Below are 15,137 nucleotides of genomic sequence, written 5' to 3' on the forward strand. Positions count from 1 at the left end.
CTTACGGGGAAGCTACTAGCTACTGTCCAGTTGAACACCACAGGCTTCGGGGTCAGAAGACAGCTTTCCCCAGAACAAGCACCTGAAGCTCTGGGGCCTGCCGCTCTCCGGGAGAGAAGTACGTGGAGGACGGCAGCACGCACCCCCAGGGATCCCAGGGGGCATTCAAGGTAATCGCGTGTGTAACGCTAAACGCGCTCGGAAACGTGCTCGGATCCCACCAATGGCATCTGAGGCCGCGTAGCCAAACCGGCCTTGAACTCTCCCTAGTCCTGCCCAAATGGCACATCCTGGAGCACTGGATTGACCGTGGGTTATTGATCATCAGCCGGTTTCCTCCCCTCCCCTGCCCTTCCCACGTGCACGGATTTACTGATATTTTTTCCCCGGAAATTGAGTAAAACAAAACTAAGCGCAGATGAAGCGGAGGTACGGGCGGGTTTCGAGCGCGGGGGCCGGCGCGCTCCCTCCCCACGGCGGGGCTGTCCCCGGGGACCCGCCCAGTGAATCCCGGGCGGCAGGGACGGGCCCGCGGCTCTGCGGGCCATTGGCTGCCGACTGCGTCACCTGCCCGCGGTGGGGTAGAAGGAGGGAGGCCGGAGGCGGGGACCTGGGCCCGGGCGGGGACGCCGCGGCGGGGAGGCCATGGCGGGGCCTGAGCGCTGGGGCCCCCTGCTCCTGTGCCTACTGCAGGCCGCTCCAGGTAAGGGCGCGGGGCCGCGGGAGGGCGGGGGAAGAGGGCTCCCCGGGCCGGGCCGCGCCCACCCTCGGACCCGGAGCTCCTGGGACAGGCAAGGGGTCCGCAGCCACCCGAGCCAGGTGAGAATCTGCCCTGCCTACGCGCCCCCAGTTAGCTTCTTCCCAGGACGGAACAGAACCGGGTCTTTGAAATTCCTCTCCCGCAGGAAACTAATCCAGTTTCCTAATGCTTCCAGCTTCAGGAGAACAGGAAAAAAGACAGCGACAGTTTTATACTGCATCTTCTTTTTTAATAAAGTGCTTTTTAATGTTTCCTAAAGAAAGCACTGATCCCTGTGTGAAAACCACACTCGACCCTAAAGTGTAGGCAGTAGGGAAGGTGGGACCGATTGATGTCCCTTCCCATTCCTGCCAGGCCTCCGGTGGGACAGAGCTCTGGTTTCGCCTGTGCCCTGCTTCCTAACAAGACACCTTTTTTCCCCCACCTCTACTGTTAAGTAAGGTGTCGGTACAAAATTCCTTGCCGTAGGACCCAACCACCAAACCTCACCGCCCACCACTCCAACCAAAGCAGGGAGGAGAAGGTCCAGAAATTGCCCCCAGATATTTTCCTAGTCTTGGACTCACAGTTTGAAGAGTTGGTAAGGTCCCTGGGCGTAATCCAATCATCATAAAAGTCAATATTTATTGAGCAACTTCTTTGTGCCAGGCGCCACATTATTCTAGAAGCCTCACAGTCCAGCCATCCTAGGAGGTAGATATTATTGTCACTTTTCCGATGGGGAAACTGAGGCTCTGAGCAATTCAGGGAATTGCTTAAGAAGGACGGCAGAGGTGAGGCACACAGAAGACAGAAGATGGGCTGAAGCAAGCCTGGCTAGGTCTGGCCTCTGGGGTAGGCACCTGGGATAGGCTGTCCATCCACTTGGTCACCAGGCCAGCCAGGGATGCCCCAGGCCACAGTGCCCACAGCAGCGTTCTCTGTGGCTGATGAGGAGCAGTGTACCTGTGTGTGGAGGGAGGGTGGGGTCTTCTGTTCCCCTTTCACTGTCAAGCCCAGACCTTCTTGTACTTTCATCTGATAAATATTTAATATACACAACACTGACTGTGGTGCGATGATTTAGGAGTAAGTACAGCCAGATCTACGTTCAAATACTGGCTCCTGTGTAGCCTCAGGCAAGTTAGTTAGCATCTGTCTCTAAGTCTAGTGCCCTTTCCATGGAAGCAGAATGAATGACACCACCCCATAGGGTGGTCTGTCCCAAGGATCACTGAGGTTTTGCGTGTAAAGAGCCAAACTAGTGCCTGGCATCCTTTGAAGGCTTCACAGAGGAAAGTTACTCTAGCTGCTGTTTTTCTCCTGTGACCTAGCTCGAATATGGGGACTGTCCTGCCGATAGGATACCTTGAAAACAGCCTGGTCTCCTGTTGGTCACCTGTTAGGAAGTCCAGAAGCTGGGAGTAGTAATAGCACTAGCCTCGTAGTGATACAGTCCCAGCTAGAGGACACAGGATAAGGTAGAAGCAGGCACCCACTTTTGGGTCTAAAAGGTCATGGGTAGGCATCCCAGGCTGGGGAGAGCCATCCGTAGAACTGGGTCCTCCCTCCCTGATGCCGTTCTACAACCTGTATGGATTTCCATCATGGCCCATGGGACATTTCAGGGCCCTGAATTCTCCATGGGACCATGAACTCCTATAGGGCAGGAATGAAGCTGTGTTCTTTGAAATCCCTGGCATACCGTGGTCAACAGATCTTGTTTGACTAGTAGTCAACAGATGGAATAGTTGGAATCATAAAGCTGAATAGACCCCATGAGAACCTGGAGGACAAAGTACGGTCAAGAGCTCGGACTTTGGAGTTGACTAGGCCTGAATCTGATTCTACAACTTAATAGCTGAGAGGGCCTTGGTTTTCCCACCTGTAATGATTATAATTATTATAATGAATACCTGCCTCCTGGGGATGTGGTGAGGATTAAAAGAGAAAGTGCAGGTAAACTGTTTAGCACAGAACCTGGCTCATAGAACACAGCACACATTAGCTGCTATTATTATTATTCTTTTATTTATTTATATATTTTGAGATAGAGTCTCACTTTGTCACCCAGGCTGGAGTGCAGTGGCGCAATCTCGGCTCCCAGCAACCTCTACCTCTCGGGTTCAAGCAGTTCTCATGTCTCAGCCTCCCAAGTAGCTGAGATGACAGGCATGCACCACCATCTCAACTAATTTTTGTATTTTTAGAAGAGACGTGGTTTCACCATGTTGGCCGGGCTGGTCTCAAACTCCTGACCTCAGGTGGTCTGCCTACTTCTGCCTCCCAAAGTGCTGGGATTACAGGCGTGAGTCACCATGCCCAGCCTTAGCTGCTATTATTATCATCATCATTATCATCATCATCATCATCTCCTTGTAGATATGTCAAGGAAGATTCCCTGGAGGAAGGGACATTTGAATCAAATATTTCAAAGACTAGATGGTGAATACCAGGCAAAGACAACTGGGTTTAAAAACATCCAGAAGAATGCAGTGGTTTGGCAACATAGAGAAGGAAGATTACCTGGTGAGCCTGTAGGGTAGCTGTTGGGGAGAGAGCAGCAAGATGGCCTGGCCAGGCCAAACCACGTCAGGCAGGGCCTCACACACCTCAATAAGGAGTGTGGACTTTATTCTGAGGCCAAGGAAAGGGCATGAAACTGGGGAGTGGTGTAATCAGATGCGTATTTCAGAAGATGAGGATTAACAGAGAAGGAAAATGTGCCATGGAGGGGAATAGAAGTCAGTTAAAGGTGGTCAGGGAAAGTGTCCTCGAGACAGTGACATCAAAGGAGTGTGAAAACAGCAAAGGAGTGAGCCAGGTGGATATCCAGGGGTAGAACTGTTAAGGCAGAGAGAACAGCATGAGGGAACAGCATGTGCAAAGGCCTGGAGTTGGGAGTGTGGCTGGGGTGCTCCAGGAAAGGCAAAAAGTCCTGTGTGGATGGAGATATGGGAGCAAGGGAGGGGTGGTGGGTCAGATTGGGTAGGGCCTTGGTGGTGATTGTAAAGACTTTGGAGTTTAGACCAGGCGCAGTGGCTCAGGTCTGTAATCCTAGCACTTTGGGAGGCCAAGGTGGGCGGATCACCTGAGGTCAGGAGTTCGAGACGAGCCTGGCCAACGTGGTGAAATCCAGTCTCTACTAAAAATACAAAAATTAGCCAGGTGTGGTGGCACATGCCTATAATCCCAGCTACTCTGGAGGCTGAGGCAGGAGAATCACTTGAACCCGGGAGGTGGAGGTTGCAGTGAGCTGAGATTGTGCCACTGCACTCCAGCCTGGGTGGCAGAGTGAGACTCTGTCTTGAAATAAAACAAAAATAATAAAGACTTTGGAGTTTACCTGGAGTGAGATGGAAGCCTTTAGAGGGCTGAAGCAGAAGAGGAACATGATCTGATGTTCATTTTTAATCCTTCCTGCTATGTAGAGAATGGACTGAAGGCAAGATGTTTTATATATTTGTCTGTTTTTTAGAGGCAGAGTTTTGCTCTGTTGGCCAGACTGAAGCGCAGTGGCGCAATCACAGCAGCCTTGAACTCCTGGGCTCAGGCAAAACTCCCACCTCAGCCTCCTGACTCTCACCATTGTACCCTGCTAATTTTTTAAAAAAATTTATTTTGTAGAGATGGGGTCTCACTATGTTGGCCAGGCAAGTCTTAAATTCCTGGTCTCAAATGATTCTCCTGCCTCTATTTCCCAAAGTGCTGGGATTACAGGTATCAGCCACCATGCCCGACCTGTTTGTTTTTTAAAAAAGGGGAAAAAGCCTTTTAATAGTATGAGATGTTTTCTGGTGTTTCTACCATAAAGCTCTTTTGTAAATCAAAATGAGAACGTAATTATAGATAGGGCAGTGATCTTAGACTACGGTGCAGACTTTTCATCTTACATTTGGGCTCATGAATTTTAGTATAACTGATTATGACAGTGTTTCTTACACAGTTATGATCTAGAGCAGAACTGAAAACAAAATAACACATACCCTACGTCAATATGTTCTTCTAGTAATATCTGGGCTTGGATGAACCTGCAGAAGTAGGTAAAGCTGTCAGATATTTTCTTAAACCAACAGAAAAAAATGTATATGACAGATGTTGTATTTATTTATTTATTTAAGCCAGAGTCTCGCTCTGTCATCAGGCTGGAGTGTAGTGGTGCGATCCCTGCTCACTGCAACCTCCACCTGCCAGGTTCAAGCGATTCTCCTGCCTCAGCCTCCTGAGTAGCTGGGATTACAGGCATGCACCAACACGCCTGGCTAATTTTTGTATTTTTAGTAAAGACAGGGTTTCACCATGTTGGTCAGGCTGGTCTCGAACTCCTGACCTCGGGGTCTGCCCACCTCAGCCTCCCAAAGTGCTGGGATTACAGGCGTGAGCCACCACGCCCGGCCTGTATTTATTTTTTTTACTACTATGGAGTCCAATGTGAAATTCTCATAACTAGGCAAATACATTGTTAACATGTAAGCACATGTAGGTATAAATATGCACATAGTCCATTAATTACATCAGGGGAATTAAAAACATACTTTTAAGTTAAAATGAATTTTCAGGGAAAAAAAACTGTATTCACAAATCTGAAATGTGAGTACAAAAATGAAATTGTGAAATAAATAATACAGGTGTCATCTAAACTTCCATAGTAACATGCCTGCAAATGTGGATTTAGTGATCTTCTACCCTGGGACAAGGGCTTTTGAGAGCCTCCAGCTAAATTAGGGTTCCAGTAGCAGACTGGCTGGCAAGCCTGCCCTAATGAACAATGCTGGCGAGCTGGGCGTGGGTACTCACAGTGTGCCCTTCATGGAATACTTTCTTTTTTTTTTTTTTTTTTTTTTTTTTTTTTTGAGACGGAGTCTTGCTCTGTTGCCCAGGCTGGAGTGCAGTGGCATGGCATGATCTCAGCTCACTGCAACCTCGGCCTCCTGGGTTCTAGCAATTCTTGTGCCTCCGCCTCCCAAGCAACTGAGATTACAGCCCTGTGCCATCACGTTCTGCTAATTTTTGCATTTTTAGTAGAGATGAGGTTTCACCACATTGGCCAAGACTGGTCTTGAACTCCTGACCTCAGGTGTTCTGCCTGCCTCGACCTCCCAAAGTACTGGGATTACAGGTGTGAGCCGCTGCGCCAGGCCCATGAAATAGTTCTTACCTGGCGGACAGCCTAATGGCCTAGCTGTCTAACCCATGGCTGGGGGTCCTTCACACTTGTTTATACTGGCAGACGTCCCTGTGACTCTTGTCTGATCCATGTCCAAGTTTATGCCTGTCTGACCATTGCTCTGGCACTGGGAGCCAGCCTGTGTTCCCGGCAACCCAGGGAAAACCAGGCCTGGGCTGGGCCCGGGTTCCTGAGACAGAAGGTGCAAATTCAGTACACCACCTCAATGGGAAACAAGTTCAAAGGCTTATTACTTACAGATCCTGAGCAGGGAGGGCGCAATGAGTGGGGGGGGGGTCATCCTCCATGCTGGGCTACATGAAGCAGTAATGAAGAGTCAGGCAGAAAGAAAGTGAGAGCTTGTGGCAATGGGAAGTATATTATATAAGGGACTAGAGTGTGGGTCAGGTTAAGTTTGAGGGCAAATATTTGAATGGTCCCTTTAAAGGAATGGGTGGGAAATGGGGAGCCCAGTTTGCCGGGAGGGAGAGATGCCTCTAAGTTCTTATCTCTGGCCACTGGCTTGGGCCATCTGAACGTGGCATCTACTTCTAATGCCCAGGCAGCAACCTTTGCTGTGTCATCTGCCTTACACAAGGTTGGAAGCAGGGACACCGGTCAGGAAGCCTTTGGTGCAATCCATGTTATTTACTCAGCGATATTTATTGTGCACCTACTATGTGCTGGGGCCGTGGCAGGCAGGCTCTGGAGATGTGGCTGAGAACAGGACAGAGCCCCTGGTCCCTGATAGCCTCAAGGCTGCTCCCTCCTGGAGGCCATTAGGTTCCTGTTCCGTGGTATTCTGCTGGAACCCACGGGTCCCAGAGTGTACAGGAGCCTCCCCTCCTGGTGCAGGGTCTTCTCTCATGGCCCAAGGGCTGCAGTACAGCCAGTCAGTGGCTCCTGGTTCCTCAAACTCAGTGAGCATCTGCCTGCCCTTTGTGCTGCCCCTCAGCTTGGGATGGCCTGAGTCAAGACCAGCCAGGAGCTACAGGCTTCATGACCCCTTTCTTTCCCCCAGGGAGGCCCCGTCTGGCCCCTCCTCAGAATGTGACGCTGCTCTCCCGGAACTTCAGCGTGTACCTGACGTGGCTCCCAGGGCTTGGCAACCCCCAGGATGTGACCTATTTTGTGGCCTATCAGAGGTAGAGAGGACTCTCTCGGCTGGTGGATGGGAAGACTGAGGGGGCGGGTGGGGGCTGGAGGGGCTTCCCTGGGGCAGCTGCACCCAGTGTAGGCAGCATTGGCTAGCTCTCTGGGCCCCACGGGAGATGGCATGTGGCCGGCATTTGGAGAGAGGCTTTTGATAAAGGTCTGGTGGTGGGGAAGATGTTGAATGAAGAGCAGCATACACGTGACCAGTCTGCCGGGGCGGGGGTAAGTCTTGGAGGAAAGTTGGTGTAGGGCATGGATGGAGCTGTGGGGGCCAGAGGATGAAATTCTCGAGTGGCTGGATGAGGTGCTTGGAGCTGTCCCAGCTGATCAGTGAGGCAACTAGATACACGGCAGAGGAGCTGTTACCTGGGCAATTAGGCATCCCTGAATGATCACACTTTTTTTCTCTCTTTTTTTTTTTTTTTGAGACAGAGTCTTGCTCTGTCACCCAGGCTGTAGTGCAGTGGCTTGATCTCGGCTCACTGCAACCTCCGCCTCCTGGGTTCAAGTGATTCTCCTGCCTCAGCCTCCAGAGTAGCTGGGATTACAGACATGCGCCACCACACCTGGCTAATTTTTGTAATTTTAGTAGAGACGAGGTTTCACCATGTTGGCCAGGCTCGTCTCGAACTCCTGAGCTCAGGCGATCCACCCGCCTCAGCCTCCCGAAGTGCTGGGATTACAGGTGTGAGCCACCGCGCCTGGCTGAATGGTCACACTTTTCCCGATGGGATCATTCTCAATTTGGAAGCCCAGGTGGCCACGGCGAATCCAGAGAAATCTGACAATGGAAGCAGATCCACCATCTTCGAACATAGATGGGAATCGTTCGAAGTTCTTTAGCAGGACAGTGAGATGATAGAAGCAGAAGCTCGGGAGGACTCTCCTGGAGTTGGTGAGGAGGGGAAAGCAGGAAGGGGAGGAGAACACCGTGTCCTCAGGACCCATCCTGTGCCAGGCCAAGGGCTAAGGGCCCTAGGTGAATATTTCACTTCCTTCTCCCAATGTGACCAGGCAGGCTCTGTGTTTTCCTCATTCTAGAGGTGAGAGGATTGAGCTCAGAGGGTGCTGTGTCTTGTCTGAGGAAGGACGTCATGGAGCCAGAAGGGGAACTCAGGTCTGACTCCAACACTTGTGCCCTTCCTGTTTCATCACGTTGTCCCTCCATGTGTGGAATCCACATGTGAGTGATGGGGGCCTGGCTTGGGCGGGGACAGACTGCAAGAGAGCTTTCAAAAGCTAGAGCACTATCAGGTGGCAGAAAACAGCTGATATTTACTGTGTGGCTGGCACTGTGTCACACATGTAATGAAGTTAATCTCACAACAGCTCTGTGAGGACAAGTTCAGTACGTCGCTTTACAGAGGAGGAGACTGAAGCGCCAAGGGTGTATTTTGCTCAAAGTCACACAGCTGGGTGTAGTATGGCTGGAATAAATTTATTAAGGAGTTGAAAGTCTATCCTCTAGGACCAAGCATGGTGGCTTACGCATGTAATCCCAGCACTTTGGGAGGCCAAGGTGGGTGGGCAGATTGCTTGAGTCTAAGAGTTCGAGACCAGCCTGGGTAATATGGCGAAACCCTGTCTCTACAGAAAAAATGTAAAAAATTAGTGAGGTGTAGTGGTGTGTGCCTGTGTTCCCAGCTACTTGGGAGACTGAGGTGGGAAGGATCACTTGAGCCCAGGAGATGGAGGTTGCAGTGAGCTGAGATCACACCACTGCACTCCAACCTGGGCAACAGAGCACGATCCTAAAAAGAAAGAAAATCTATCCTCTGGACTTCTATGATATTTTTCATCTCTTTCATACTTTTTAAACAACTGTGAGGGTTGTAAAATAGTGATATTCTAATTATATAATTTTTTTCATTTGTTAGTTGGAATTATTTTATAAAGAGATGTATTCTCTCATCTGGTATTTGATATCAATCATACTATTCAAATAGGCAAGAGAAGATAAATGCTTGGTTTTTTTCCTTTATCAATTTTCAAGATAATGAATTGGTTCCTTATCATCTCCCAAAGGTGATCGCTAGTTTATTATTATTGTTATGAACTCAAGCATTTAAATATATTTGGTGGTTTCGGTCTATTGCGACGTACTGTGGTCACTGAAGCTTGAAGTGCCCCATCTTTGCCCAGTGGGAGTCTCATCAAGCTTGCTCCTGAGTCCTTTTAACTTGACCCTAGCGGTCAAGTTAAATCTTTCCAGATTTAACAAATATCTTCCCAGGTGTCTGTTATGACAAGATGTTCCAGGTCCCTCTGGTACAACTCCTGACCTAAAACCTGCAGTCGGCCATTTCTCCATTTAGTAAGAAATGGTTATGAAGACTGTAATCTGCATGCTAGCTATGCTGATCACCACTTAGCTATTGCCGTTGGTCTTTTCAGCGAACAGGGTGATGTGTGCATACCACATAGACACAAACATAGACATACTTTTTTTTTTTTTTTTTTGAGATAGAGCTTCACTGTCGCCTAGGCTAGAGTGCAATGGCATGATCTCGGCTCACTGCAACCTCCGCCTCCTGGGTTTAAGAGATTATCCTGCCTCAGCCTACTAAGTAGTTGGGATTACAGGCGCCCAGCACCACGCTCGGCTAATTTTTGTATTTTTAGTAGAGACGGGGTTTAACCATGTTGGCCAGGCTCATCTCGAACTCCTGACCTCAAGTGATCTGCCCTCCTCGGCCTCCCAAAATGCTGGGATTACAGGCATGAGCCATCGCACCCGGCCTACATGTACATAATTTTTAAGATAAAATGCCTAATGAGTTTATAATGGTGTTTCCCATCTGAATTTAGTTCCTTAGGATTTTTTCCTGACTTCTATGTTACATCTGTATTTTCTTTCTTTCACATTGAGAATCCTGTTTCTCAAGGACAGGGGAGATGATAGGACTAGAATGACCTATAATTACTCATTTTCTTTATCCCAAAACATATATACTTGCCTCTTAATAGTTTCTTGCTCTTTTTGCCCAAAGGGTTTGTGATGGTTAATATTACGTGTCAACTCAATTGGATTGAAGGATGCCTAGATGGCTGTTAAAGTTTTGTTTCTGGGTGTGTCTGTGAGGGTGTTGCCGGAGGAGACTGACATTTGAGTCAGTGGACTGGGAATGGAAGACCCACCCTCGCTCAGTGTGGGCACAACCCAACTGGCTGCCAGGCTGGCTGGAAAGCAGGTGGAAGGTGGTGGGATAGCTTCGCTTGCTGGGTCTTTCAATTTCCTTCCTTCTCCCATGTGGGGTGCTTCCTTCTGCTCCTCCTGCCCTTGACCATCACACTCCAGGTTCTTTGGCCTTTAGACTCTTGGACGTAAGTTAGTGGTTTGCTGGGGGTTCTTGGGCGTTTGGTCACAGACTGAAGGCTGCACTGTCGGCTTTCCTGGTTTTGAGGGTTTCAGATTCGGACTGAGTCACTATGGCTTCTTTCTTTCCCACCTTGCTGATGGCCTATCGTGGGACTTCGCCTTGTGATCGGGTGAGCCAATTCTCCTTAATAAACTCCCTTTCATATACACATATAACCTATTAGTTCTGTTCCTCTGGAGAACCCTGACTAATAAAGGGTTGTTGCTTCTTCTTTAAAATCTAGTAATTTTATTTGACTGTGTGTTGGTATTGCTTATTCATTCCGAGTTGATATTTTTAGGTACTCAATATTCTCGCTTAATACATAGTTCCAAGTCATTTTTATTTTAGGAAAATTTTCTTAAATTATAGTTTTAGTATTTGTTCTATTCTCTTCTTTTATTTTCGTCTTTAGGGACTCATATCATTTGTATGTTAAATCTTGTTTTTCTGTGTTCAGTATTTGTCTTTTGGGCACAGTGACTCACACCTGTAACTCCAAGACTTCGTGAGGCATAGGTAGGAGGATCGCTTGAGCCCAGGAGTTGGAGACCAGCCTGGGCAACATGGTGAGACCCCGTCTCAAATTAAAGAAAAAGGAGAGAATATTTGTCTTTTTCTTTCACATGCCTTTTATCTGTCTATCTATCTACTATTCTGCTCTCTAAATGAAATAGGTTTCACTCTTGATTTTTTAAAAAAGTGTGTGCTTTCATGTGTGAGATTATTCAACATCTCATTTGTAACCTTCCTCTTGGTTACGTTTATTTTTTCCTGAAACTCTAGTCTGCCTTTAGCTGACATGTTTGTAACTAAGAATACACATTTCTTATTATAGCCTGCCTTGCTGAATTAATTCCAATTTTCTTTTAAAACCAACATTATTGAGTTAAAATGTATATAGAATAAAATGTTCCCATTTTAGAGTATACAATTTGATGAGTTTTGACAAAAGTATGCACCCACATACCCAACCACCACAATCAAGATGTAAGACATCTCTATCACCCCAGAAAGTTCCCTCATCCACTTTGCATTCAGGCCTCCTCTAGATCTAGGTAACCTGCTTTCTGCTTTCTGCCACTGTGGATTAAACATGTTCCAGAATTTCATATAAATGGATGCGTATAGTATGTACCCTTTTGTGTCTGGCTCCTTTCCCTCAGCATAATGTTTCTGAAATTCACCCATATTGCTACATGTATTCGTAATTAATTCCTTTTTATTGCTGAGTAGTAATGCTATTGTATGACTACGTATGACATTTGTTAATCCATTTTCCCGTCAGTGGATATTTGGATTGCTTCCAGTTCTGGGCAGGTATTCATTTGCTAGGGCTGCTATATGCTTGCCCTCTAGAATCCCAAAATATGTGTCCTTCTCATATGCAAAATACATTCACCCAATTCCAACAGCCCCAAAACTGTTTTTTATTTTTGTTTTTTTTGTTTGTTTGTTTGTTTTTGAGACAGAGTTTTGCTCTTGTTGCCCAAGCTGGAGTGCAATGGTGTGATCTCGGCTCACTGCAACCTCCGCCTCCCTGGTTCAAGAGATTCTCCTCCCTTAGCTTCCTGAGTAGCTGGGATTACAGGCGTGCACCACCACACCCGGCTAATTTTTTATATTTTTAGTAGAAATGGGGTTTCACCGTGTTAGCCAGGCTGGTCTCGAACTCCTGACCTCAGGTGATCCACCTGCCTTGGCCTCCCAAAGTGCTGGTATTACAGGCGTGAGCCACCGCAGCTGGCTAGCCCCAAGACTCTTGACCCATTTCAGCATCTACTCGAAGTCCAAAGTCTCATCTAAATCAGATATGGGTGTGACTGGAGGTGTTACTCATCCTGAGGCCAAATTTCTCTCCACCTATGGACCTGTGAAACCAGACAAGTTATGTGCTTTGAAAGTAAAGTGATGGGACAGGCATGGGGTAGACTTCCCCATTCCAAAAGAGAAAAATAGGAAAGAAGGAAAGAGTGACAGGTCCCAAGCAAGTCTAAAACCTCGCAGGGCAAATTCCATTAGATTTTAAGTTTCAAGAACAGCCCTCTTTGGCTCAGTGCTCTGCCCTCTGAGCCCACTGGGGTGGCAGCCCCATCCCGTTTGCCCTGGGTGGTAACCCTACCCTCGAGTCACTGGCTAGCAGCAGCCTAGCCTGCTGAAACTACGGAGGGGACAGTGTTGCCTCCAGGTCTTTGGTGGTAGTGACAACCCTGCTGATCTCTGAATCATCTTCCAGGTAATTTTTCCCTATTCTTGAAGGATATTGTGTGTTCACAGCCAAATAGCTCCAGTTCTTGTCCCTTCCTGTAGAATCCTAGAAGTCCAACAGCCTTCCTTCATTCTGTCCCATCTCTGTCCCCTTTAGTGAAAGCTGGCAGTGCCTCTGCTGGTATAATCCCACCAGGATTTCTAATTTCTGCTTAAATGGCTGATTAAGTCTATGAGTTGCACCTCTGATCTCTGTCAAAAGGTTGTTCTAGCCACAACCTTAGTGTCCTCCCCAGAACATGCTTTCTCTCTCTCTTTTTTTTTTTTTTTGGCAATGTGGATAGGCTGAAAATTTTCCAAAGCTTCAAGTTCTAGTTCCTTTTTGCTTACCAATTCCTTTCATATATCTCTTCTCTCACATTTTACTATAAGCAGTAAGAATAAACCAGGTTGTACCTTCAGCATTTTGTTTAGAAACCTCTTCAGCTAAGCATCCAAGTTTATGTCTTTTAAATTCTCTTTTTGCTGTTTATTTTATATTATAATTTTTGAGATGGCTAGCCAATGATCTTTTAACTTCTAATTTCTGCAAAACACTAGAAGACAATTCAAGCAGTTCTTTTCCACTTTATAACAAGGATCACCTTTCCTCCAGTTTCCAATAACACATTCCTCTTTTCCACCTGAGACCTCACCAGAATCACCTTTAATGTCTATATTCCTACCGATAGTCTTTTTAAGGCAATATAGGCTTTCTCTAACACGCACTTCAAACTTCTTCTAGATTCTACCCATTATGCAATTCCAAAGCCACTTCCACATTTTTAGGTATTTGTTACATCAACACCTCATTTCTGGTGCCCATATCTGCATTGGTTTGCTAGGGTTGCCATAACAAAGTACTGCGGTCTGGGTAAACAACAGATTTTTATATTCTCAAAATTCTGGAGTTTGGAAGTCCAAGGTCAAGGCATTGCTAGGTTTAGTTTCTCCTGAAGCCTCTCTCCTTGGCTAGCAGATGGCTGCCTTTTTGCTGTGTCCTCACATGGCTTTTTCTCTGTGTGTGTTCACTCTGGTGTCTCTTCCTCTTCCTATAAGGACACCAGTCCTACTGGATTAGGGACCCAGCCTTACTACTTCATTTAACCATAATTACCTCTTTAAAGATCTTATCTCAAAATACAGTACCATTGGAGATGAGGGCTTCAACATATGAATTTTGGGGGAATTCAATTCATCCATAATAGGGCTATCATGAATTAAGCTGCTGTGAACATTCATGTACAAGTCTGTGTGTGGATATGTTTTCATTTCTTTTAGATAAAGATCTAGGAGGATCAACCTGGGCAACAAAGTGAGACCTCATCTTTACAAAAAATTTTCAAAATTAGCCAGGCATGGTGGTGTACACGTGTAGCCCTGGCATCTCAGGAGGCTGAGGTGGGTGGATCCTTGCAGCCCAGGAGTTTTAGGCTGCAGTGAGCTATGATTGTGCCACTGCACCCCAGCCTGGTGACAGAGTGAGACTCTGTCTCTAAAGAAAGAGAGAGAGAGGAGGAAAGAAGAAAGAGAGGGAGGGAGGGAGAAGGAAAATGGATCTAGGAGTAGGATTTAGGAGATTAGGTAATGAATGTGTACTATTACAGGGATCTGTCGAGCTGTTTCCAAAGTGACTGTACCATCGTTCATTGCCACCAACAATACATGAGAGTTCTAGTTACTCCATGTGCTTGTTAACACTTAGTATTATCAGTCTTTTTCATTTTACCCATTCTAGTGAGTATGTAGTAGTACTTTATTATGGCTTTAATTTATAACTCCCTAATGATGAATGATGTTGAACATCTTTTCATGTGCTTATTGGCCATTTATATATGTTTTGTGAAGTGACTATTCAAATATTTTGTCCACTTTTTATTAGGTCACTTGTTTTCTTATTATTGAGTTATCTATTAATATAAATCCTTTATCGGTATATGTATTGTGATTTTTTTCCCCCAGTGACTGGCCTTTTCATTTTCTTTAGGCTTTTTTGGTGGTTTTTTTTTTTTCTTTTTGGAAGAGAAAAATATTTCAATTTGATAAAATCCAGTTTATCAGGTGATATAGACAGAATTATACCCTACCCCACAAATTCATATGTTGAAGCCCTAACCTCTAAGTGACTATTTGGAGATGAGTCTTTAAGGAGGTAATTAAAGTAAAATGAGATCATAAGGGTGGGCCCTAATCTAATAGGACTGGTGTCTTTATAAGAAGAGGAAGACACCAGGAGTGCACATACACAGAAGAACGGCCATGTGAGAACAGAGCAAGGAGATGGCCATGTGAGGACAGAGCCAGAAGACAGCCATCTGCAAGCCAAGGAGAGGGGCCTCAGTGGAAACCAAACCTGCTGATGCCTTGATCTTGGACTTCCAGCCTCCAGATTTCTGTTGCTGAAGGCACCCTGCCTCTGGTGTTTTACCATGGCAGCCCTCGCAGGCTAATATATTAGATTTTTTTCCTT

At 46.7% G+C, this 15,137-nt stretch overlaps 1 protein-coding gene across 5 annotated transcripts in view; it reads left to right on the top strand.

Moving 5' to 3' along the window:
• Window positions 1–414: 414 nt before the first annotated feature.
• IFNLR1 (interferon lambda receptor 1) overlaps window positions 415–15,137 on the top strand; it is a 33,325-nt gene continuing 18,602 nt past the window's right edge. For 2 of the 5 annotated variants that reach the window (XM_077969827.1, XM_028838143.2), the window contains exons 1-2: window positions 567–703; window positions 6,928–7,051. In XM_077969827.1, the coding sequence (XP_077825953.1) occupies window positions 646–703; window positions 6,928–7,051 (182 nt within the window). In that variant the 5' untranslated portion in view covers window positions 567–645. Of the gene's footprint in view, window positions 704–6,927; window positions 7,052–8,102; window positions 8,245–15,137 lie in introns of those variants that run through there. The other 3 variants (XM_015131243.3, XM_077969834.1, XM_077969843.1) reach the window with 3 other exon arrangements.

This window comes from Macaca mulatta, chromosome 1 (genome assembly GCF_049350105.2).
Source record: "Macaca mulatta isolate MMU2019108-1 chromosome 1, T2T-MMU8v2.0, whole genome shotgun sequence".
Classification (NCBI taxonomy): Eukaryota; Metazoa; Chordata; class Mammalia; order Primates; family Cercopithecidae; genus Macaca; species Macaca mulatta.